This window comes from Malania oleifera, chromosome 4 (assembly GCF_029873635.1).
Source record: "Malania oleifera isolate guangnan ecotype guangnan chromosome 4, ASM2987363v1, whole genome shotgun sequence".
Classification (NCBI taxonomy): Eukaryota; Viridiplantae; Streptophyta; class Magnoliopsida; order Santalales; family Ximeniaceae; genus Malania; species Malania oleifera.
Genome location: NC_080420.1, coordinates 116345306 through 116372341, shown reverse-complemented (window position 1 = coordinate 116372341; position 27036 = coordinate 116345306). Strand labels below are relative to the sequence as shown.

The following is a 27036-nucleotide window of genomic DNA, read 5'->3' as shown; positions in this document are numbered from 1 at the left end:
CTTTATTCCATTTCAAAAATCAAATATGGTGTAATTTCTTTTGAAGTTTGACAAAAATCTCTTGGGAGTATTTGATTTTTAATACGTAATTTACTATTAAACTTATGCAAGGATTTTATGTATCTTAAAAGTTAAATATTTATAATTTTTTGTATATTTTTTTTCAAACTCCAAAGAGAGTTATGAAAATTTTGGAACACTTTGCATTTTTTAAAATCAAATTTTAGAGCGATCAATGTCTAATATGCATTTTTTGATGATATATTTTTTGAGAAAGAGGGGTAAAAAAAAAAACTCAAGGAAAGGAATGATCCAAACATGCCATAGTCAAGGTAGACGATCAGGAAACGACCAAAAGCGAAAAGAGAGGACGTATTACAGGCCTTTTCCGGTTTCCCGGTACCCCTAGGAGCCGTTGCCCCCATGCCATCTGGCCTGCGCGAAACAAAACGGCGTCATTTCGACTGCCGTGCTCGGAACTCACCAGTCAGCACAGTGAGTATGACCGTCGTATCTCCATAAGAGCCCTTCAATCTCTCTCTCTCTCTCCTCGGTGCGTGTGTGGACCTATGCTTGCAGGCAATGCCTTACCCTCGCCGATACGGATTGAAGATTACGGACCTTTTTCCATCGATTCTCAATCACAAAGGTGAGAGTTTTCAATTCAATGGAGCTTCGTTCGCAATCCTAGGGTTTGTAATTCTTTGAAGAATTAATTATCTAGTAAAATTAGGGTTCTGGGTTTTCCTAAATTCGAAATTGATTTTGATGCATACGACGAGTCTAAACCTTGCCTTCCTTTTCTGTGGGGGGGGTGGGTTAAGGATTGAGCTACTAGGCCACAAATACTGGCCATTGACCAATCTCATACTGCTCAATCTTCTGTTCCCCACAGCCCACTGTTTGCATGCGGCACGCTAGTTTATTGTGCTATGGCTATATTATGACCCAACAGCCTGTGCTCTTGCTTTTGTTCTATTTTGAGGGTTTGTTCTGTTGCAAATTTTCAGTTCTGTTGGCTTTCTGCTTGTGCCCATCTCTGACGATATCATACTTTTTCATTGATGTAAGTGTGGGAACCCTATTTGCAGGTGGAACCGTGCGTGTTTTATTACTGTTGAATTCATTATAAAATAATTATAATGGATCATCTACGGTCCACTTCTGGTAATGGAGAGGACAATGTTGGGATTCCGGAGGATTTGCGTTGCAAGAGATCTGATGGGAAACAATGGAGATGCAGTGCTATGTCTATGCCCGATAAAACAGTATGTGAAAAACACTACATCCAGGCAAAGAAGAGGGCAGCAAATTCTGCACTAAGAGCCAGTCTAAAGAAAGCTAAGAGGAAATCTTTAGGTGAAAGTGAAGTTTTCTTGGAAAGTAAGAATGATGATATGGATACGTCATATGTGAACACAAAAGTTGGGGATTACTCTGTTTCGGGGTCAGGGAAAAAGAATAAGGAGAAGGTAAAAAAAAGTAAGGCTCGCTATTCATCCGGGACACCTCGAGCCAGGAGTTTGTCTGTACGCAATTCTTTGAAGTCGAATGATGAATCACAAAGAGATATGGCGCAATTGGAAGAAAATCGGAGGTCCTACAAGACAATGCCCCCTTCTGCCATGGACTCATCCAGGAACAGATCACAGAGGAGCATTGATGATGATACTGAGGTGAGTTGAACTGTGACATATTTTATTGCCTTGTTGTTATTATATTTGTTGGTTTTGTTGTTGTTGTTAGAATTCTTATAGTCCCGGGCATTTAAGAAAGGGGTTGGGGATGGGGTGAACAAAATTTTAAGCGATTGAAAAAGGCTATACTAATTGCAGAGAAGCAATTAACACTAGAACAATCAACAATATAACAATTAAAAGTAAAGAGACAAGAGAAGAGAGTGGCAAGCACTTTTTATTATAATGGTTACCTACCAACTGTCCTTATGCCCACTCCACAACATCCCATCTTGAGCATTCCATTCCACAATTTGCAAACCAATTATGAGTGCTGCATCCAGCGCTCTCACAAGGTTCATGATCCTCACACACTTCTCTTGAGGAACTCGACCCACACAATAATGAGGTTAACTCCTTTTCAACTATTTCACAAAGAAAAGAATGTAAGCACAAATATTCTTCACTCAAATTCTCACTCAAATGATGATACATTATGGTGGAAACTAGAGAGAATGAGGCAAAATGTTCTCAATTTTGGTCTGTGCCTCGAAATAGAATGACTTAGCTCACATTCACGGCCTGATGTAGTTTAAGGTTCTTTGTGTGCCAATGAGCACAAGTTGATGTGCTCTAACCCTTAAGAGGGGAGGTGAGGTCAGGTGAGGTGTAAGCATTAAGGCGTTTGGGCATAAGCCTTTTGAGAATTTTTTTTAGAGAAAAATATTTAAATAAATTGCATATATTTTTAAAATAAATGAAAATTAAGAAAATCGCAAATATAATATAAAAAAATCAAATACAATTCACAAAATACTTGTTGGCCATTCAAAAATTGCTAACTTGAATTCATTACATAAAACATGACAAGAGATAGCTATAACATAGAAAAGTTCAAATTATTTTCAAGATCTAAGATACAATTCTCAATTATTTTGGAAAGGTGGAGGTTCAAGAGTTTTAGAAATCAACTCATATTATGATGTTCCTTTATCTAAACATGGAGTCAAAATTTTCTAACTAGATCTAACTTGAGAATCACACGCTCAAAATGTGTAAGTGTCATCTAGAAAGGAGCAAAAGGCGTGCTTTTTTTACAAATATGTAAGCCTTGACATGCAATGCATTAGCCGTGTTGGAATTTGGCATTTTAGATTGAGTCTCAAGGTGTTTTAGACATGCGTTGCCTTGAGGCTAGTCTCGATTGAGCCTTTTAAAACATTGTGTATTTCAGTTAAAGCTTGAAAGAATTCCTTCAATAAACAAAAAAATCAAACTAAATCCATATAAATTCGAACCGCATAGATATGCAGGTCATTGTGTTTAAAGTCATAGACATCTAAGAATTTATTTTTTTAAGTTTGAAATGTTTCTTTAACAACCAAATCTCTCCTGCTTAAACATTTAACAGAAAATATCTCTGTTTTTAAAAAAGTTACAGTTAAGATGGGGACAAACAAGGTTATAAATTACTAGAAACTAAGAAGCTTGTGGATGGAATGTTCCATCAAAATGTGTGACGACTCACATCTATGATCTATGTGTATTGGCTCACATATAATTATAGCTAAAATTTGAAATGCTAGTCACTCTAAATGGCACGACTCATGTAAAAAGTGGGGCAACTCATAAAAGGTGAGGTGGCTCACATTGGTTCGCATTCAAAAAAAAAGTTTAACATACTCATAAAGTTTAAAAACTTGCCAAATTTCATTCAATAAAGAGTTTGTGCAAATCAATTTCATTAGATAGCAAAATATAAGTTTTTTTATCATCAAATATCAAAATCAATCTTTTGATCTTCCTTTTTTTATTTTTATTTTTATGATAATGCAATGTTCCTACTCAAAAGAAAATTATATCCAGACGAATAAGAACTAACTTTCTCTCCTTATCTAAAGTAATCAAAGCAGCATCATTTGATAAAACTCTCATAAACTTCTCCCCTAAGAATTATTTCTTTTTGATCAAACATTTCCCTCTGTTGTAACTCATAATCAAAAAGGTAAATTATTGCATGCAAGTCAAAGGCAAAGCCATGTTTAAAAAATTTCATAAGCATATGCACAATTTGTTAAAAAATATGAAGCACATAGAAGAGGACCCTATAAGCATGCAAACTAGCAAACAAGTGGGGCTAAAAGGACTACTACTCGTCTTTTGATGTCACTTGATTGCATTTGCATATCTGTTTGGCGAATGGCATGATAGTCCTTACTCTTAACCTAACTACTACCAGAAGATCAAGACAACCTTATTTTTTTCCTTTACACTTCTTCACAAAATTTGGTGGATTAATTTTTTTGTTATGATATAAAGTAATTTGATAAAGACAACCTAAAAACTCTGAATGTGCTGCTCTTAGTGTCTTAATTCTTTTCACATAGATCTGGTCCCAAAATTGGGTAAAGGAGGGTTGCATTAGACATGAATCCTTATTGATTACTTGTTGGGCGTCCCTTAACACTTTGCAATGGTACCATCCATGTGTAGCAAAAAATGGGTATTGCCTTGAAGTGATGCGACTTTTTCATTGCCCGGGTATGGTGTCAAATATGGGATTTGCATCATTTTGGTCGTGTGCGGGTGATGAAGCTAGTTCTGTATGCTAGGGTTAGATTGGCAACTTGAAACACAGGCACACTTATTGGTAAAAGAATGGAGGTAGTTGGTACTTGATACAATGATTTGAAGGAAATTAACATAATCTGCCTTCAAAAACTAAGTAGGTAGGAGAAAAAAAGCTGGAGAAATTGAAAATCTGGACTTTAACTTTGTATGCTGGGAAATTGAACGACTTTTGGGATCCTTTGGCTTGAGAGGAATGCTAAAACTTTCAAGGGTCGTTCTAGATCTTCTGCCTCATTATGGGATACATTGGTGTTTTGGTGTTTCTGTGGGCTCTTTCTTTTGGTTGTTTATGGGGGCTGCCTCTATCTTTCCTTCGATGAGATCAGAGGGCAGCTTCAGCTTAGTTTGTTAATTTATTATTGCATTCTATTTGTTTCTTCTCTTACTAAATAAAGAAAAGAGACTTTGGTATTGGGAAAGGAAAACATATGAATGGGATAAGAATCATTGTAGACAATGACCTAAGAGATAGTGTAGTAGATGTTAAAAGAGTAGGAGATAGGATCATAAAAATCAATATGGTCTTAGGACTAGAGATAGTAATGTCATTAGTGTAGGCTCTGCAGAAACCTCAAAAGACAATTTTGGAATTAGATAATATTATCAAAGGGATATTGAGAATTGAGAAAATAATTTAAGCATAATTTGAATGCTCGCTTTGGAAAGGACAATAGAGGTTATGAGAGGATATGAATGTGGAGACAGGAATGAGTCGGATGACATGATCTTAGGTTTTGCATGCCATATGGTCTTATTACAATGAATTGATGCTTTTAAAAAACCTTTCAAGAGTGGACAAAGTAGAAAACAAATTGATTTTTTTCTCAACTGGGAGCATAGATTGTTTATCATGCAAGGATTGTAAAGTTTAAATACACAAAATAGAGTAGGTATATGCAGTAAAAAAATTGAAGAGAAAGGGTAAGATAGATCAGTGTAAGAGAACTAGGTGGTGCCGTGGTGGAACCTATAAGGAGAAAATATAAAAAAATTTAAAGATAAAATGATTTGGATGAAAAGAGAGAGGGTAGACACACTTTGGAGTAGGATAGCTCTATTAGAAATAGAAAAGACACAAAAGTGGCTTTAGGTGAATCTAGAGGATGATTCAAGAGTAGGGACTCAAGCAATATCACATGCATAAAAAATGGGGATAGTAGTGTTTTGATTCTAGAAAAAAGTCTTTAATAAGTTATTTAATGAAAACCAAGTAGAAGGCTTAAAACATAGAATTGACAAATGATGAAAATACTAAAATTTGAGGTTTATCTGCAAAATTAGTGATAATGTTGTTAAATTTGCTTTAAAAAAAAGATGTTTTAGGACCAAATGACATCCCAATTAAAGTGTGGAAATGCCTAAGCAATAATGGAATTATTTGGTTAATTGATTTGTTTAACACAACTATAATAACTAAGAAGATACTAGATGAATTGAGAAAGAACACTCTAATAATTATATATAAGAATAAAGGAGATATTCAAAATTATAATAGCTATCGTGGAATTAAACTGATGAGTCATACTTGGAACTTTGGGAAACGGTAATTAATAAAGTTTGAAGTCATAATGAAGGTTTTAAAAAATCAGTTTCGTTTTGTGCTTGGAGATTGAACTATAGAAGCGACATATCTATTTAGAAGATAAATGGAAAAGTTTAGGGAAATGAAAAGAGACTTGCTATTAACCTAGAGAAAAGCCTATGATGGCAAAGGGTGCCTAGGGACGTTTTGGTAGGTTCTAGAAAAAAAGGTGACTGCAGTAGCTGTATTAATGTCATTAAGGATATGTATGATAGAATAATGACTAGCATCAGGAGAGTTTATGAAATTCTCTATTAGTGTACACTACTTGGTTTGAGTCGTTATCTTTTTGAATTAGTGATGGATGAGCTTAATTAGAGTATCCAAAATGAGGTTCTATGGTGTATGTTATTTTTTAGATGATATTATTTTGAATATTTTTATTGATAAAACTAGAGGTGAGTAGAATTGAAGTTGGTTTTGTAGACAGAAGCTTTGGAATCTATCTACGTGTTTTAAGATAAGTAAAACTAAGACAGAATATATGAAACATAATTTTAGTCATGGCTGAAAGAATACTGGAGAAAAGATTAACTTTGATTTTTAAGAAACTATTAGCACTTTTAGATTTCAATACTTGGTGAGAAAATTGAGAAGATGTAATACATAGAGTAAAAAACAGGTTGTGTGATAGTAGAGTACCCTTAAAATTAAAAGGAAAATTCTATAAGACAGCTGTAAAATAAATGTTGTTGGAATAAGAACGCTATGGTGGATGTGTTGTGACTTATAACTCTAAAAGATAGGAACCATAGGCTAACGTACTAGTGAGGAGGAGTGTGGTAGTTAATGTTAGTAGTGATAGAAGGGGTAGGAGTAGACCTAGAATAACTTGGAATGAGATAGTATGCTGAACCCCCTCGCTGACTTCCCCTGCTGCTTCCCTTCTCCATCTCCCTTCGTCGACAACAATGGAGGTTCTTTTATGTGTTTTACACTGAACTGGGGAACCCTTCAACCTTGACTCCTCTCTTGCTTGTGCAGTCCTCTTCTTGTCCTCTTGCTGCACGCCCTAATTTGAGCAGTTCTCTTCATTGTCGTTCATGACACTCTGGGGCTCCCTCTTTTACTGTTTCCTTGACCTAATCCATTCGACCTCGACTTCCCTCTTGTTCGAGCATTCCTCTTCGTTGTTGTTCATCACACACTGGGCCTTCCTGTCCAACTGTTTTCTTGACCTTTCTCTCTGAATTTTTAGTGCTTGCTTGCTTCTTGGTCGATTTTGTTACTGGCTCGCATACTCTGCTTTTTGATGACCGCAAGCTCCTCCTGTTTGAAGCTGGCCTCTAGCTATTTGCTGGAAGGCCTTTTTCTCTTGTGATCCTTCCACTCTCTTGTAGGCTTGGTTCTCTGTTTGTTTTTTGTTTTGACGTGATGCTGAGGGATGTGAAGTGCACTGTGGTGGTTGAAAGGAAGTCCTTTGACCTAGTCTTAGAAGGGGGGAGTTATGATTTTCTTAGAATCACGGAATACTGCAGGGGAAGCAGTTTCTCCATCTTCTTAGAGATGGTAGAATTCAGATGGTTTCTTGAATCTTGGGAAGAATTCTGGGCTCTGAAAAAATCCTTAACCCTGGAAAATTCTTGGTTTAGTTGAGCAAGGAACAAGGATAGAACCCTCACTTTGAAGCTGAACTTGAACAAGTTTGGGAACTACCTTTCCTTTATTGGAGACCAACCATGGTGGTTGGAGAACCCTTGCATTTCCAGAGGGGTTTGAATCCAAGGGATGGATGAGGATCTCCTCCTCCGCAGCCGAGCTAGGCTGCCGTCTATTTTCTTCCACAAAGAAAGGCTCAACATGTTCGGTCGTTCAGCAGGTGGAGAAGAAGCCGACGACCTCCCTAGTGGATTTCAACTGAATTCCCAATAGATCAGATCCCTTGTGCGCTTGCTCTCATTGTGGTAAGCCTTTGAGTCTATTGTTGAGTGGTGGCTTGACATCCAACTCACAGGTGGTGGGGAAGATGTGTAAGCTCATGCGATCCTTCGTGAGCGTTGTGGGGGAGAAGAGCAGTGCTTCTATAAGCAGGATAAAGGCCAGCCCAAAGCCATTGTCTCGTTTGAGGATGTTTGATGGGCCTTAACTTGGGCCTTAGCTACAGATATAGGGATCTTTTTTGGCCTTGCATTTTGGATGTGGGTGGGTAAAGACGTTAGTTCAGGAAATTAGGATCAGATTAGCAACTTGGAATATAGGGACACTTAGGGTAAAAGCATGGAAATTGTGGATACAATGATTAGAAGAAGAATTAATATAATTTGCCTTCAAGAAACTAAGTGGGTGGCGGAGAAAGCTAGAGAAATCAATAAATCAGGATTTAAACTTTGGTACACTGGAAAAGAAAAACATAAGAATGGAGTAGGCGTAGACAAAAACTTAAAAGAAATCGCTGTGGATGTAACTAGAGTAAGGGATAGAATTATAAAAATCAAGATGACATTAGGACAAGAGATAATAAATATCATTAGTACTTATGCTCCTCAAGTTGGCTTAGCAGAAAATCTTAAGAGACAATTTTGGGAAGACATGGATAGTATTATACAAGGCATACTAGGGATTGAGAAAATATTTATAGGAGGAGATCTGAATGGACACGTTGGAAGAGATAATAAAAATTATGAGAGGATACATAGAGGATATGGATATGGAGACAAAAATGAGTCTAGGGAGATGATTTTAGACTTTGCTATGTCATATGATTTTAGTATAATGAATACTTGCTTTAAGAAGAGAGAATAACATTTAATAACCTTTAAAAGTGGACAAAATAGAAGTCAAATAGATTTTTTTTTTTAACTAGGAGGGTAGATCGTTTATCATGCAAGGATTGTCAAGTTATTCCAGGTGAAAGCCTAATCACACAACATAGAGTCTTAGTGTTAGATATATGTATTAAAAAATGGAAGAAAAAGGATACAATAAACTAGTGTAGGAGAGCTAGATGGTGAAACCTAGAAGGAGAAAATGTAATAAAATTTAAAGATAAAATGATCAAAGATGGGGATTGGACCATAGAGGATGGGATAGATACAAATACTCTTTGGAATAGATTAACTAGCTCTATTAAAAAGATAGCAAAAGAGATTTTAGGTGAATCAAGGGGAAGATTCTCGAATAGCAAAGAGAGTTGGTGGTGGGATAAAGATGTACCAAAAATCATAAAGACAAAAAGAATTTGGTATAAAATGTGACAAAAATGTAGAAATAGAGGTAACTTTGAAAAATATAAGGAGGCAAGAAAAGATGCAAAAAGGGTCGTTAGTGAAGCTAAATATAGATCATTTAATAGTTTGTATGATAGATTAGGTACAAAAGAAGGGGAAAGAGATATATTTAAACTTGCTAAAGTTAGAGAAAGGAAGAGCATGGACTTAGGAAATGTAAAATGTATAAAAAGTGAGGATGATATTGTCTTGGTTAAGGACGAAGATATTAAAGAAAGATGGCGAAGTTACTTTAGTAAGTTGTTTAACGAAAATCAAATAGAAGACTTAAACTTAGAATTTTCAAATGAGGAAAAGACTAAAAATATAAGATTTATTCGCAAAATTAGAGTTAACGAAGTTAAGTTTGCACTAAAAAAGATGAAAAATGGGAAAACTATGGGACCAGATAACATCCCAATTGAAGTTTGGAAATGCTTGGGTGATAACGGAATTATATGGTTAACTAATTTATTTAATACAATTGTAAAATTAAGAAAATGCTAGATAAATGGAGGAAAAACACTTTAATACCTATATACAAAAATAAAGGAGATATTCAAAATTGTAATAACTATTGTGGAATGAAACTTATGAGTCATACAATGAAACAATGGGAAAGGATAGTTGAACAAAGATTAAGGTTAGAAACGAAGATCTCAGAAAATCAATTTGGTTTTATGCCTGGAAGATCTACCACAGAAGCTATTTATCTTTTAAGAAGATTAATGGAAAAGTTTAGGGAAAGGAAAAGGGACTTGCATATGATATTTATTGACCTTGAGAAAACATATGATAGGATACCTAGGGAAGTTCTATGGTGGGTTTTAGAAAAAAAGGGTGTATGTTGTAGGTATACTGATGTCATTATGGAAATGTACGATGGGGTAATGACTAGTGTAAGGATTATAGATGGAGAAACTAGAGAATTTCCAATTACCATAGGTGTACATCAAGGATTTGCTTTGAGTCCTTATTTTTTTGTTTTAGTGATGGACCAATTGACTAAGAGTATTCAAAAGGAGGTTCCATGGTGTATGTTGTTTGCAGATGATATTGTATTAATTGATGAAACTAGGGACGGAGTTGAGGCTAAGTTAGAATTATGTAGAGAAGTTTTGGAATCTAGAGGCTTTAGGATAAGTAGAAATAAAACAGAATATATGAAATGTAATTTTAGTAATGATAGGAGGAATATTGGAGACAAAGTTAAACTTGATGATGAAGAAATAAATAGCACTTGTAGATTTTGATACCTTGGATCTATTATGCAAGCTGAAGGAGAAATTGAAGATGATGTAATGCATAGAGTTAAAGTAGGTTGGGTAAAATGGAAAAGTGCTTCAAGTGTGCTATGTGATCGTAGGATACCCTTAAAATTGAAAGGTAAGTTTTATAGGACAGCTATAAGACTAGCTATGCTATATGGATCGGAATGTTGGGCGACGAAGAAACATAATATCCAAAAAGTAAAAGTTGCCGAGATGAGAATGCTTAGATGGATGAGTGGTATAACATTGAAAAATAAATTAAGGAATGAACATATTCATGGTAAGTTAGGTGTTAACTCCTATAGAAGATAAGATAAGGGAGGGACGACTCTGATAGTATGGACACTTGCAACATAGGCCATATAGTGCCATCTGTGAGGAAGAGTGACTTAGTTATTGTGGGGGGACGTAAAAGGGGTAGGGGTAGACCTAAAGTAACTCGGGAGGAGATAGTGAGTAAGGATTTAATATCCTTGAATCTATTAAAAAAAATGGTCCATGATCGCATAAATTGGCAGAAAAGGATTCATATAGCCGACCCCACTTAGTGGGACTAAGGCTTGGTTTTGTTGTTGTAATCTCGCTTGACTACTTAAGTCTCAATGTCCAATCCCAACTCTTTTTCTCCTTTTAAGCTACTTGATGGTCCTTTGAAGCTCCAAAAAGTTAGTCCACTTCTGGAAGGTTGCCCCCTTATAGAGCCACCCCTCGCAGGCAGCTGCAATTGAAGAGGAGACTGTTCTGGAGTAGGAACCTTTTAATTCTCCAAATGATACTGGAAGATAAGCCCTTGTTCAGCCCCTAGTACTGGCTATGACACTTTGTGTGTCAATCTCAACCTTGAGGATTTGATTGATACACCCAATTTGATACTTTGAATGACTTGGAACCAAATGGTGGTCACTTCAAGAATTATTTATCTGTTTGGGTTCTTCAGAAGTTGAAATTGGTGAGCAAAATCATAGGCGTGTCCTTTGAAGGGTTTGAGGACAGAACCTTACAATTGTTTGAGGATATTGAAAGAAAGAGGAGAGGAGATGGGAAGTAATCACAGTAAAACCTTCGAGTAGTATTAGAAACTTGAATACTAATAGAGAATTAAAGCACTTGGAATGCGTAACGAACTATGGAAAAACAGGAGGATGCTAAAAAATGATAAAGGCATGCAGTAGCCAAAGCCCTTGTGTTAAATCATGTTAAGAAAATCATTTCCTGGAATATGAGGGGTCTTAACGACAAATCCAAGAGGAGTGTAATCAAGTCCTTTCTTAAGGATTGGAGGGATGATGTGGTGTGCTTGGAAGAAACTAAGGTGGAGATGATGGAGGAGCTCTTGATCAATGACTTCTGGGGACAAGGCGCCTGTGATTGGGTATACCTTGGAGCAGTAGGCAACTTGAGGGATATACTAGTCTTGTGGAAGCCTAGTGTTGTGGAATTGTTGGATTACTCCATCAACTCCTTTTCAGTCTCTTGTTTGTTCAAAAGCATGAATGATAACTTTCCGTGGGTTTTCACTGGGGTTTATGGCCCAGGTGAAGGACCCCCCAGGTCTCTTTTTTGCAATGAGTTATTCAAGATTTGGAGTAAATGGGGTGCTCCTTGGATTATTGGAAGTGTTTACAATATGATTGCATGATGTAGGACAAGAAGTAAGACCTAAGGAAGATCCTTGCTGGAAAATATTTAAGAAGAGTTGGGTTAAGGAATTGTGGGGTTAAGTTAGTAGTTTATTATGTGTGTTCAGTATTAATTAGTATAGGATTATGTTTATTTGGAGGTTGTTTGTAATATTGGTGTAAAGTAGGGGTGCATTTGTAACGTAATTTAGTTTTAGCGGTTTATGTGTAATTTCATGTAAAGAGGCTTTCTTATAAACAGTGTATGAAAGCCATGTTGTAGGCGGTTGTTGATGAATGTGAATTGAAGTGAATGTGAGTTCCTCCCCCCCCCTCCCTCTGGGTATCTCATCTATCCCCCCTTCCCCTTCCTTCCCCTCTTGTAATTTCACATGGCTGCAGAACCTTGATGCTGCCCCTGCATCTTTTGGTATCGGAGCCCAACCATGATCTCTTTCTTCCATCTCAATTCCCCCGTTTTTTCCTTTCAATCTTCTTCTTCCCCCTATTCTTCTCTTCCTCCTTCCCCCACTGTTCTGCAACTTCTATCACCCTCTGCTGCAACTTCTTCTTTCCTTCTTCTCCTCCTCTCTTCCTCTTTCCTTCACTCCTTTATTCTGTAACTCCTGCTCCCTCTCTGCTGCTGCTTCTTCTTTCTTCTCTGTTCCTACTCTCCTGTTGTGTCCAATTGCCTGCTGCCCAGCGGCAGTCTGCCCTCTTCTTCTTCTCTGTTTCTCTTCTCCTCTTCTTCCTCTTCTCTCTAATTCTCTCCCATAACTCTCTCTAGTCTCTTTCTCATTTCTGAATTCTGTGGCTGTCTCTTGGCAGTTTCTGTCCAGCTACTCCTCCAACCTCTCATCTTATTCTTTTCCCTCCTTCAGTTTCTTAATTCTCTCTCTCTATCTCTCTCTCTAAATTTCAGTTTTTTTTTTTTTAAACTGAAGAGCAGTTCTGCGGTTTTTGAACTTCTCAGAAAATTCCAGCAGTGTCCCCATTTCTTCAAACACTATGTTCCAGCCACCCTTCTGCAACACCACTCACGCCATCAAAGGCAGAACACCCCGACACCTCTTCCCCTATAATTTCATTGCCTTCTGATCATTGGAACGGGCCCACGCAACCCACGCACAAGCGATTGTGAGTGAGAGTGTCTGCCAGCATCTCCTGTTTCCAGTCTCACGAGAAATTGTTCAGCCACGATATTTGAGTTTCTCCATGATAATTTGATCTGCAGCTTGATATTTTGGTCGTGGACACTATATATTGTAAGCAAGCGCAATAATTTGGCACAAAACCCTAGAAATTGTCACTGTCAGCGTCAAAAATGTGGTTTTGTTGCTGTAATTGGTGGGTTTTCTTTGTGAATTTGTTTCATTTCAGTTGGACAGTCAATGAATCAAAGGTGTATTGAAGATTGTTTTTGTGAAATTGGGAGTAAGGCTTGTGGGAAATTGTGTTGAAGGGTTGTGATATATTGCTGCAGCATATAATATATATGCATAAATTCAGCAACATGGTGATGCATTATAGGACAAAGGAATGTCATTTTTCATACCTTAGGCACAATTTCAAGCACTTCAACAGCTTTCTCAAATGCGGAGAAAAGGTTTGCAAAGTCATTATTGATGGAAGATGTCCGATGAATGTGGTTTCCATAAATGGAATTACTCGAATGCAGCTTCATCCACAACCTCACCGCAAGCCTTATGTGATATCTTGGGTTGATAACTCTACTATACATGTTTATGAAAGATGTTTGGTTCCTATCCAAACTTGTGAATATTTGGCTAATGTTTGGTGTGATATCCTACCTATGAAGATTGGCTATGTAATTCTTGGTTCTCCTTGGTGGGATGATTTAGGTGTGACTCAAGGACATGAGAACACAAATGTCTTTCACTATAATGGGAAGAAAATCGTTTTGAAGGCTCTACCAATGAACCAAGACAAAAAAATCAGTCATAATTACTCAACTTAAAGACACTAGAAGGAAGGAAATGAATGTGGAAGACATCCAAAGTCCTTCAGACATTCCAATTGTTGAGTTTGTCATTCCCGATGTGCTTATTGATGCCAACTTTCAATTCAAGTCTATGATGCTGCCAAAGGATCGTGGTTTCTTGTATCACTCAAGTGCTGGCTTTCAAAGAATCCAAGTTTGCTTCTCCCTTTTGATTCTCCAACATTTCAAAATTTGAGGCTGAATTTTTTCTAGCTGGGGGAGAGTTGATGTAGAACAATAAGTAAGACCTAAGTTAGATCCTTGCTGGAAAATAATTAAGAAGAGTTGGGTTAAGGAATTGTGGGTTTAAGTTTGTAGTTTATTATGTTTCTTTAGTATTAGTTAGTATAGAATTATGTGTATTTGGTGGTGGTTTGTAATCTTTGTGTAAAGTAGGGGTACATTTGTAATGTGATGTAGTTTTAGGGGTTTATGTGTAATTTCATGTAAAGAGACTTTCTTATAAAGGTGTATGAAACCCATGTCATTGGTGGTTGTTGATGAATGTGAGTTGAAGTGAACGTGAGTTCCCCCCTGGTATCTCCTCTCTCCTCCCTTCCCCTTCCTCCTCCTCTCTAATTTCTCCATGGCTGTAGAACCTTGATGCTGCCCCTACATCATTGCATATCTGCATGAAAGAAGTCAGGTAGCCTTGAGACTAGTAGCATGAGAGAATTCCTTGAATTTATCAACAAATGCCCTTATTGGTCTCCCTCTCATTGGTAGCAACTTCACTTGGTCAAACTCCATGGAGTTGCCTTACTTTTCAAGGATCGATAGGTTCCTAATCTTGGTTGAGTTGGAACTTCATTTTCCTCACGTGATCCGGAGTCTACTTCCTAGGCCCATCGCATATCACTTCCTCGTCTCCCTTGACCGAGGGTGGGGGGAGTTAAATAGGGGCCAATTCCTTTTCGCTTTGAGAATATGTGGTTAAAACATGATGGTTTCGAAGAGTTAGTGGTAACTTGGTCATCTATTTTGGTCATAGGGAAGGTTAATTTTGTGTTTGTCTCAAAGCCTTTGATTAGGGGGGGTGGTTAAATAGGGGCCAATTCCTTTTTACTTAGAGAACATGTGGTTAAAGCATGATGGTTTCGAAGAGTTAGTGGTAACTTGGTGGTCATCTATTTTGGTCACGAGGAAGGCTAGTTTTGTGCTTTTCTTAAAGTTGAAAGGAATAAAAGAAAATCTAAAGATATAGAACAAAAACACCTTTGGAAATGTCGAAGCAAAGAAGATTGTTATCCTTAATGGCACCAAAAGGCTGGATGAGCAGGTTATAATCTAGCGTCTTGATGATGAACAGAGAGCCAAAAGAGTTGTGCTTAAGAAGGAATTGAACGAGGTTATTAATCTTGAAGATATATCTTGGATGCAAAAATCTAGAGCTTTATAGCTCAAAGAGGTTGTCCATAATACAAAATTCTTTCATCAGACAACAAACACTCATCGAAGAAGTAACACCTTATCCAACATTGAAATTGAGGAAATCATTTTAACTAGGGAAGAGGATTTTAGGACGGGTATTTGTAATATTTATAAAACCTTTACAGTGAACCCGAGTCTTGGTGATCTACAGTGGATGGCATCAATTTTAGATCTCTCAGTTCTTTCCTTGTTAGCGTGACTTAAGAAACCCTCTGAAGAAGCAGAAGTCCCCCAAGCTATTAAAAATTGAAATGGGGATAAAGCATCTGGACTAGATGGTTCTCCTTGGCTTTATTTCAGGCTAATTGTAGCCTCCTCAAGTATGACATGTCTTGTAACGCCCCCGAACCCGGAAGTCGGGTCCAGGGTGTTGTTTCTCTATACTACAGTCTCTGATACATGCAAGTAGCGAAAATAATTCAAACACCTCAGATGCATTACTAGAGTTCTGAACCATCACAATATAAGTATTTTCCAAATACCGTTATTATAGGCCAAATATTTAAAAATAAAACATAAAAGTTCCATATTCCACAACCACTTACTATGGCTACAATAACTACACCCTTCCCAAAACTCTCTAAGCTCGGTCTCCTGCATGTCCTAAAAAATTTAATCATTCATTGGGGTGAGACACCTCTCAGTAAGAAAGAATATATTAGCATCAGTGTGTGGCTAACATAAGTTTCAGTGTAGACAAAATATAACCTTTTCTTTAACTTTAAGAAACAACACTGCATTTAAAACTGTAACTCACGCCTATATAAATAGGTAAACATACTATCCATTTCATTCATAACAAAATTCTATCATATACTTTCATTTCATTCATAATATAATTCTATAATTATTCATAGAAGAACTTTTTTGTCTGTCAATCCAATAACATCATGTATTCACCCCACATGATTGGGTTGTGCGGCCCGAAGGCTGGACTTAGTCTGGTGATCAACCCAAAGCTAAGTCAATTAAGTCCTATCTGTAAGTATGACTTGCCAACCCCATGCTAACCTGTATACGAGAGGGTACATCCTCATGCTGACCTGTATACCAAGAGGATACAATCTCATGCTGACCCGCGTATACAGGGAGAGAACACTACTCTTCTCTGGTCAAGTCGACTATCCCATACCAACACTTTCACCTTACAAGGTGGCTGCACTATGCTTCTTCTAGTAGCTTCGGTACCGAGCTTTCACTGTAATCATTTATCATTTCATTATTCGTGGATTCTTTGTAGCAATTCTAGTAAAATTAGTATAATACTATACATTTCTAGTACAGCATCATAAAAATCACCATAGACTTTATAACATAAATTAATCTCATGCCACATGATTTGGATATTAATTCATACTTTCATAAATTAACTGTAGAAAAGGATATCATAATATACTTGTATATTCTGCTGAAAATACGGGTATGATCATCTCCCCAATTTAATTCAACAAAGATATATTACTAATGAAAATGGGGATGATCAACCCTATTCCCTTTATATTTTCCCAAAATACTAGTATAATGCCTAAACCCTCATTTCAAATACCTGATTCGTTCTGAAAATCATTCATAGTATTCTTGTAATCACATACTCCGTTTTAAACGGTTGGGTTTCCAAAATAACATGATATAATCTATTCCCTTTACTTTTACTCAACTTTAACTGGTTGGATTTTGAAATACAACTATCATAATAATCATATATCCATATACTATAGTTTAATCGGTTCAATTTCGAAATCAAGCTGACATAATCTATTCCCTTACCTGTTCCTGAAAATATGCCTATTTCACTCGGAAGACGGAAACCCTAGCTTTTTGAAACCGCTGTGGGAAGTAAGCCGGCAAGCCGAGAGAGGAGAGAGAGTCGATCGGGGAGCGAGAGCGGACTCCGGATGGCTTAGGAGAGAGAGAGATGCGTGAGGGATGTGAGAGAGAGAGAGCAAACCGAAACCCCAATTTTAGAGAGGAAATAAAATTTCTAAAAAAAAAAAAACCTAACTTCTATTTATAGGCAAGCTGGCCCGTACGAAACCGTCAATGGTTTGGCCCTGTGGTTCCATTATACAAGCTCTCGGTAGTTTAAACCGTCAACGGTTTTCCTGAGATTTTTGAAACCGTCGATAGTTTGGTCTTGCCAAACCGTGCCCTGCTAAAACCGTTGACGGTTTTTCCTGAGCCTCCTGAAACCGTCGACGGTTTGGCCTGTTCCAAACCCCTTTTCTTTCTTTTTCTTTTCTTTTCTTTTCTTTTTATCTATTTCTCTTTTCTTTTATTTATTTTTATTTTATTTTTTGGGTTTGGGTCTCTACAAAACATGTTCGATGAGTTCCATAGATCAATAAAATTCGTCAATTGCATCAATACCACTTTTGTCACTCTTGTTCCAAAGAAAGTTGGGTTTGCTAACATCAATGATTTTCTACCTATTAGCTTGGTGGGAAGCATTTATAAAGTCATTGCCAAAGTACTACCTCAAAGGTTCAAAAAAGCAATATCGGAAGTCATTGGTTAGTATCAGCATGCTTTTGTGGCTGGAAGACATATTATAGATGCTTCCCTTATTGTTAATAAGGTGGTGGGTGCCTATATGAAGGAGGGAAAAGGGAAATAGTGTGCAAACTAGCTATGGTGTAGTTGGATTGCTCAATGCATCAAAACCCCAAGCTTCTTAGTGATTCCTCGAGAGGCTTGATACAAGAAGACCCCTTCTCACCTTTTCTGTTTATTTTGGTTATGGAGGTGCTTAGCCTTATGCTGATGAAAGCTACTAAAGGAGGGATCTTAAGAGGTCTCAAGGTGGGTAGAAATGAAAGGCTTACAGAAGTTTCTTATCTTCATTTTGTAGATGATACTATCATTTTTTGTGAAGATGACCCCCTTCATATCCTCAACTTCTGGTGCATTTTGTTAGGGTTTGAGGTTGTCTTAGGCCTGAAAGTGAAACTTGGTAAAAAGTAAGTTTATTCCAATTGGAGAGAACATAGGGGGACCTTCCTTGCTGGTCTTTTGGGTTGTAAGATTGGAACCTTTCTCATTCTTTACCTTGGTGTCTCCCCCTCGAAGCCAAATTCAAAGACAAAGGAGTCCGGGACCCTACTATTGAAAAGTGTGAAAGGAGATTAGCAAGATAGAAAATAAATTTCTTATCAAAATGAGGCAAACTCACCCTCGAAGGAGTTTTTGATGAATCTTCCAATTTACTTCATGTCTCTCCTTCCCTTACTGGCCTTAGTCGCAAAGGGATCGGAGGGAATTCAGAGAAGATTTCTTTGGGGTAGCTTAGGAGAGGAGTTTAAATATCACCTTGTTAGATAAGGAATGGTCAAGCAACCCATTTGTTTGGGAGGTTTGGGGTTGAAATCCCCCCTCACTTTCAATAAAGCCCTCCTTAGGAAGTGGTTATGGAGGTTCATTAAGGAGAAAAACCACTTTTGGTGGGATACTATTTTTTCTAAATATGGGCTTGAGCACAATGAATGGACAATTCACAATAGAATGGGTCTCTATGGAGCAAGAGTATGGAAATTCATCAGCAAAGGAAGGATGATTTTTTCCAATTTGTTACATTTCAAGTGGGGAATGGGGCCAATGTCTACTTTTGGCATGATGTGTGGCGTGAGAATAGTAATCTTGGCTTTCGTTCCATCTACACCTTGTCTTGTGACAAAAATGCCCTTATCAGTCATCTTCTCCAAATCACCAATCATGGAATTTTTGGGATTTTCCTTGTACTAGGAACATGGCAGATTTGGAACTTCATGCGCTTGCTGACTTTTACAGATTTCTCTACAACCATCACCAAAACATTCTCGATGAACCAAAATGGGCTTTGAACGAAAATGATGTTTTCGCTGTTAGATCGTTCTACAAGAAGCTCTCATTGTTGGGAACAAATTGCTACAACTCCCCTTGGATTCACATTTGGAGGACGACAGCCCCTTCAAAAGTCACCTTTTTTGTTTGGGAGTCTGTACATGGAAATAATTTAACCCTTGACAATTTGCAGAAAAGAGGGCTTACAGTCACAAATAGGTGTTTTCTTTGTATGGCTGATGCAGAATCTGTTAGCCACATTCTTCTCCACTGCCCCTGGACAAGGAACTTGTGGAATTTGACTCTTTCCTTGACTGGACAGTAGTGGGTTACGGCAAATTCAGTTGGATGGGAGATTTGGGCTTGGAAAGGCATCAAAGCCACCAAGGAGAAGTGAAAGGATTTGAACCTCATCACTCTTGCCATCTTTTGGTGTGCTTGGAAAGAAAGAAATAAGAGAGGCTTCAAAGGTTCAACTACTTTGCTTCAGATTTGCAAAGACTAATGGATTGAAGCTCCAGCTGGCTTAGTGGGAAAATTGTTAATGATCATTATGTCATCCTTGACGTTTGCGACACTCTACAGAGTGGTTGAAGTTTTGTACCTTGGGTTGGCATCCCCTTTATGTTTTGTCAATATTAGTTTCTCTTTGCTGGCTAAAAAAAAATAACCTACCTCGATTCGTCATAGGATATTGCCCAATATAGTGCAAATTGGCTGAAAAAGGATTCATTTAGTTGACCCCACCTAGTGGGACTTAAGGCATGGTTATTGTTGTTGTACAACATAATATTAGGAATCAAGGACAGCCTTCCAACCTACGTGGAAGATTATGTGCTCCAAAATTGTTGGATAGAAGAATTGTAGTGTTATTTTAATCTTTAAAATAGTCAGGTACTGGATTGTCTTTCATTTGCCGAAGGATACCTTGTTTGCGGGGCATACCATGCTTTTCTACTTGTAATATCTGGTTTACTAAAATGCACATGTTGCTTTTAGGAATCATCTGAAAGAAGCACAGATTCTTCTGAAGAGACTGGTGGGCAAACTTGCCATCAATGTCGGAGGAATGACAAAGGCAGTGTTTTGTGGTGTCTTAAATGTGATAGGAGAGGATACTGTGGTAGTTGCATCTCTACATGGTGAGCCCTATTTTTTAGTCAAAATGATATATTTCCACTTTAACAAGTTTGTATTTATTGACCATGCAACTCCTTTTTAGGTATTCTGATATCCCATTGGAAGAGATCCAGAGGATTTGTCCTGCATGTCGTGGTACTTGTAATTGCAGGGTGTGCTTACGTGGAGACAATTTGATAAAGGTACTCCTTGTCTGAAATGAAAGGGCATCGTATCTATGAAGTTCTTGAATTTTCTAGTCTTGTTAATGTTGTATTCCTTTCCTTATATATGATGCTCTTGTTTGAAACTTGATTGTTCTGAGTTGCAGGTAAGAATAAGGGAGATACCTGTCCAAGACAAATTGGAATTTCTCCACTGCCTCCTATCTGCAGTGCTTCCTGTAGTTACGCGTATCCACTATGAACAGTGTGCTGAAGTAGAGCTAGAAAAGCGACTTTGTGGTAAGTTACATTTGAAAATATTTGAGCATTGGCTGGGCAGCCCAAAGGCATGGTTCGACAAGTGGGCCGGCTGGCAAAGGTTTGAGGACTGGCTTGGCTACAACAAAAGCACATAGTCTTGTAATTATCATTTCGTGGACAAAAAAATGTTCTGATCTTTAAAAAATATGACCAAACATTCTTTAAAAAATTACATTAAAAAAATTACATAACATTACATTTAGGTTGTGTCTGGGAGCATGGATGAGAGCCCTTGGATTTGGATTTGTGTGGATTTGGGTGAAATGCAGTACAATTTCATATTACATTTTATCCATATCTATGCAAATGCAAATAGGAGGCCCAAACTCTAGGCTTCCAAACTTGGGACAGAGCATTTAAAAATTAATATAGACATATAATAACGTGTGTGTACTATATGTATGTATGTATGTATATCATGTGATATTTGTGCTTGTATGCTGATGTTCATGTGGATGTGCATGTGTAAATATATGCACATGTATGGGTTTATGTATGATATCTTAAGCATAACTTTATAACCCAAAATTGATTGTCAAAATTTTCTCTGAAGTTGATGTTAGAATGCTGATAATTTTCTAGCTAAATCGTTGCACTCTATTTTAGAAATAATAATTTATACCTTATGTTAGCTCCCAGTTGTTTGGTATCATTTTTGTTTTCTATTTTTTGTTTCTGTAAAGTGAAAAAACAGATTATGACAACTTGTTTATGTTGCTAGTTTTTGGTTTCTGTTGTCGGTTTGCCGTTCTTTTCAGAAAAACTAAAAACCAAATTTTTATGGGCAACACCATAATGCTTTAATCTGCAGAATTAACTTTTATGAATTAAATCATTCATTATATGCATAATTTTTTTAATTAAAATTAACATAAAATGAATTTGTGAATTTAAAATATAATTAAAATACAAATACCTATAACATTTCTAAAAATTTAGAAAAAAAGTAGTAAGTCATTTTAAAAAAAGTTCTTACCATTTTTCAATTTCATGTACAATTAGATTGTTCTTGTAGTACTAAAAGTGAGTCTTCGAATATAATAATTAAGTAAAATAATTATAATAATTTTTATTTTTCTTATAATATTTTTAAATTTTAGTTTTATATTTTTATTGTTTAAATCAAATCTAATTGTTATTTGGTTCTTGGACAAAAATGAGCATTTTCCCAATCATGTTTTTAATTTGTAGTTGTTTTGTAAATATTAACAAGTCAGGTTACTGATTTTTAAGTTTTGTTTTTTCAATATTCGTTTTTGGTTTTTTTTTTCTTAGTTTTTGATAGTGATACCAAATGTCCCTATACTGCATGGTGGTTGTTTTGGACAGTTTGTTGGAGTTAATTTTAGTGTTAACTTATTTTTAGATTATTGTTCAATAATCTGGTTAGTAAATAAATTAATCATGGAGTTAGAAGTGTTTTTAGACCTTAAATCTTTGTGGCCTGAAGTTGGTTGTCAAAAATGTCTTCCAAATTGGTTTTTAGAGTAAAGATCACTTTCTACCCTAACTTATTGTATATTATCCTTAGTGTTTTTGTTCTAAAACTAATTTTACTTTGAAGTCGTAAAAAATAATCACATAACAAACTCAAACTGGTTCTTGAAAATCAATATATTTATAACTTATATCAATCTGCACCTAGGACCATCCCTTGCAAAATCTTAAGACATTCCCATAGATATGCTTCTATACATCCAAAATTTTCTTGTTTTTCATCTGAGACCATTATTTTAGAATTTTATAGCAGCTATTCACTTATGATGCATGTGAGGAAAAATGACTAGTTCTAACTTCTAACTATTTATAAATTTTTGTTGTTTCAATAATTTTTATTTATATTTGGGTCAGTTTACCCAAAACTAAGGTCCCAATGCCGTTGTATATATGGATGGCTGTCCAGTCTCACCAGTTCTCAGATTTACTTTTGATGTCCCAGCTATGTATTGGAATTGATGCTTTTTGAAAATGACAGTTATAATTGTGTAATTATTTTGTATATTTTTCCAGGAACCGTAACAGATCTTGGCAGGACAAAATTGAATGCAGACGAGCAGATGTGCTGGTACATTAAAGAACACCAACGAGCTATTTGCTTTAATTTTATATGTTTTATGTATAATTGGATTTGTAGAAAACAATATTGTCAACAAATGCCCATTTGTTGTGATTTTCCAGTATTTGGTTGATGCTTCTAATGGCCCAAACCATATATTGTTTTTTTTTCATAATCAATATCTTTTATAAATGTGATTTGGGCTTATTATTACACTTTTTTTGGTAAAGGAAAAACTAGGCATTGTGATCAGGTCATTAAATCTCTACTCATGCTTCTCTAGTTGGTGCTTATTGATTGGATGGTGTGGGTGTTTTATGTGCATTTATGCGTCATATTTTGACGTGTTATAATTCATTGCGATGTGCTTTCTTGCAGTGATTTCTGTCGGATACCCATTATTGATTATCATCGGCACTGTGCAAATTGCTCATATGATCTATGCCTCAGTTGCTGTCATGATCTTCGGGAAGCAGCTAGGCTTGGGGTTGATGAAGAAATGATTGAAAACCAGAATGCTGATAGAAGTCAAGACACTGAAACTGTGTTGGAGCGATTGAAAAATTCCAGCTTAAAATTATCTTCTCTAGACAAGTTTACTGATTGGAGAGCCAATAGTGACGGCAGTATCCCATGCCCCCCAAAGAAATATGGTGGCTGTGGTTGCTTATCTTTAACCCTAAGACGCATTTTCAAGATGAATTGGGTTGCTAAACTGGCAAAAAATGTGGAGGAAATGGTTAGCGGTTGTAAGGCTTATGACGATGGCATTCCACAAAATTTTGCATTAAGCAACACCAAACACTGCCAGTTTGCACAGAGAGAGGACAGTGATGATAATTTCTTATACTGCCCTGCTGCTCAAGATATAAAAATTGAAGGGATTAGTGATTTCAGGAAGCATTGGATCAGGGGTGAACCTGTCATTGTTAAGCAGGTGTGTGATAGTTTTTCAATTTCAAGCTGGGATCCGATGGTCATATGGAGAGGCATTCGGGAGACATCAGTTGAGAAAATGAAAGATGACTATAGAACAATGAAGGCTGTAGATTGCTTAAGCTGGTCTGAGGTAAACTTAACAAATTTAAACTGTTGCTTGAAGATAGATAAACTTAATAAATTTTACTTTCCTTTTATGCTCCTGGGTTTTTTTTGATGGGTTGTTGGAACTTGTAAGGTGCTGGATGGTTATTAATGTCCAGAAATGCCCTGCCATTTTTTGTTTTCCCTGAGCTAAATGTGACTTCACATGGCAGGTCGATATTGAAATTGGTCAATTCATCAAAGGATACTCAGAGGGACGAATCCATGAAAATGGTTGGCCTGAAATGTTGAAGTTGAAGGATTGGCCTTCTCCTAGTGCTTCTGAAGAGTTCTTACTGTGTGAGAGACCTGAATTTATCAGTAAACTGCCTTTACTTGAGTATATCCATTCGAAGTGGGGTCTTCTAAATGTTGCTGCAAAGCTGCCTCATTACTCCTTGCAGAATGACGTGGGACCTAAAATCTTAATTTCCTATGGCACATATGAGGAGCTTGGTCGAGGTGATTCAGTCACCAATGTCCATTTGAATATGCGGGACATGGTAAGAACCTCATTCATGTTTCTTGTTAAACTATAGCATATTTATTTCTAATCCGTGTCTTGAAACTGTACTGGATAAGGAAGTTTAATTATTGTTGAGAGAAAACAGGGTTTCCTACTTATAAGTAATAAAACCTTATGTTTTAAGCTCTAATGTACTCTTGACCTTAAACATAATTTTAAGGGTAAAAGAATAATTCCATAAAAATAAGTTCTCGCACTGTTAAATGCATCATCATATATTCTCTCCCTTATGTATTCTCAATTTCTTTCTTTTCAGCATTGCCCTCTCCCCCCCCCCCCCCCCCAAAAAAAAAAAAAAAAAAATAAAAAACACACAGACTTTGCATTGGTCGACTTCCTACATAACAGCAGTACATATGGTTGCATTGATTCCACTCCTACTAGTGGCATGTGCACCTTGCAACCATCAAATATTTGGATTATTTTTGGCATTCTTAAATAACTTCTACAGAATAATTGAATAATTTAGACTAACATTTCCTGAGGTATATTAAGGTATACCTATTGGTGCATACATCTGAAGTAAAGCTTAAAGGTTGGCAGCGGTCAACAATTGAAAAGATACAAAAAACCTTCAAGGAAGTGGAGGTAGGTGGCTTGTCTGGACATCCACAGATGAGTTTGGAGGGAAGATTGCTTGATTCATCACTGGGACATAGTGCACATAATGAACAAGGGACAGATTTGGATGCGAGTAAGGATGAGAAAATGGGGGATCAAGGGATTGAAACAACTACTATTAGTGAAGAGAAAATGGTAGATTGTGAAGAGTCAAACAGAGAAGGTGAAGATATCTCAAAAAAGACTTGTCCTGGTGCTCTTTGGGATGTCTTTCGTCGGCAGGATGTTCCAAAGCTGAGTGAGTATCTGAGACAGCATTGGAAGGAATTTGGGATGGTTTATGGTGTAATAAGTGATTCTGTAAGTTTATTTTCTGATTCTACATGCTTGTAAGTCTGTATTACTGATTTGAATTTAGTACATGCTGCTTATTGTGGGTTTTCGGATGCCAGATGACTCGTCCTCTCTATGACGGAGCAATGTACTTGAACAAGCATCATAAAAGAAAATTGAAGGAAGAATTTGGTAGGGGCAAATACCTATCTCTTCCTACTCTCTCTCTCTCTCTCTCTCTCTCTCTCTCTCATGTGTGCAATTACTTTGGGAGGATGTAATCTGGCTGTCACTGCCATGAGCAATATACGCATTCAGAGATTGTGTTGACTATTCATTCATTCATTGGGTCCCCACAATGGGGATTTCAGCAGAAAAACTATTTGCGCGGATTTGTGCCGTCGGAGCTACCTGTGGTTCCAAAATTGTCCATAGTTCACACAATTTATTTACTTATGTTGCAAGTGCAGATATAGTTGTTTCCCTCTTTCATGTTTTCTTTTCCTGGGTTTTGTGTTTTTGTTTTTTTTGGGGGGGGGGGGGGGGTAAAGTTAGGCAACTGCTGTTTCTGTTAACAAATCCAACGAGGCTCTGCCTTTGTTACTGGATGGACTTTTCAAATTTGGATCACCTTTGTTGAAGGTGTTTTTAATGGCTGCTGGGGAATCTCATTGGTGTGCATAATTTTTGAACTGACTTGTGTACTTTACCAGGTTACTATTGTTTTTAATTTGCCTCTCACTGTAATAGCTTGTATCCCAATTTTTTCATTGCCTTTCGTGTTGAAAATAAAAATTGTGCCAGAAATTTCCTCTTGAAATTTACTGAATGATTGTCTAGAACAATAAATATTCCCATTTTCTCTCAGGTGTGGAACCATGGTCTTTTGAACAGCATTTGGGGCAAGCTGTATTCATCCCTGCTGGTTGCCCTTTCCAAGTAAGGAATCTTCAGGTGAGTTCAGCGTGATTGATAGGCTTCATGTTTGCGTAACCCTGCAAATCAATCCCAAACATATGGTGTTTATTTTTTTATATATGCTGCTCGGACTGTAAGATGCTTTCATGAAGATCATCCGAATTTTTTTTTTTTAATAATAAAAGAAATTTTATTAGAGGAGGGAAATCAAAGCAGAGAAGTAAGAACATAACATAACGATCAGTGTAATAAAGATCACCGATCACTCTGAATATGAGAGAGTGAAACTTCTGGAAAAGCATGTGCCGTTGACGTGTATAGAGGGCCGTAGAAGGCCACCCTCCCCTAAAGCAAATACCCTGGTAGAACTTTATGCAGGAAAATTCTCGAGTTCCTCCAAAACCAAATGCCCCACAGCCAGGCTATAAAAGCACATCTCCACAAATTCTAGCATCCTTCTGCCAAAGCTTTGAAATCTAATAAGAAACGTCTCTTCCAAAGTGCCTGTACTAACACACTTCTTCCTCTACAATGTCAAAAAGATAATTTCACATTTTCCAAGTAAAAAAATCATGCAAGAAAAAAGTGAGCTGCTTGACCAACACACAAAGATCAGGTGATAAAGCCTTATTAGGCCTCCTGGCCCTCTCTCTGAAACAGTCATTACCATTTATCTTATTCAAAATCATGAGCCAAATAAAATTCTTAGCCTTAAAAGGAA

General features: G+C 36.9%; 1 protein-coding gene across 3 annotated transcripts in view; it reads left to right on the top strand.

Moving 5' to 3' along the window:
- Positions 1-300: 300 nt before the first annotated feature.
- The window catches only part of LOC131154226 (E3 ubiquitin-protein ligase JMJ24), a 33137-nt gene continuing 6401 nt past the window's right edge, over positions 301-27036 (top strand). The window contains exons 1-11 of one of the 3 annotated variants that reach the window (XM_058106861.1): positions 301-649; positions 1092-1676; positions 20234-20376; positions 20457-20556; positions 20685-20817; positions 22849-22903; positions 23273-23963; positions 24151-24480; positions 24999-25424; positions 25517-25589; positions 26266-26351. In XM_058106861.1, coding sequence (XP_057962844.1) covers positions 1143-1676; positions 20234-20376; positions 20457-20556; positions 20685-20817; positions 22849-22903; positions 23273-23963; positions 24151-24480; positions 24999-25424; positions 25517-25589; positions 26266-26351 — 2571 coding nt within the window. In that variant the 5' untranslated portion in view covers positions 301-649; positions 1092-1142. Of the gene's footprint in view, positions 650-1071; positions 1677-20233; positions 20377-20456; positions 20557-20684; positions 20818-22848; positions 22904-23272; positions 23964-24150; positions 24481-24998; positions 25425-25516; positions 25590-26265; positions 26352-27036 lie in introns of all 3 variants that reach the window. The other 2 variants (XR_009136393.1, XM_058106860.1) reach the window with 2 other exon arrangements.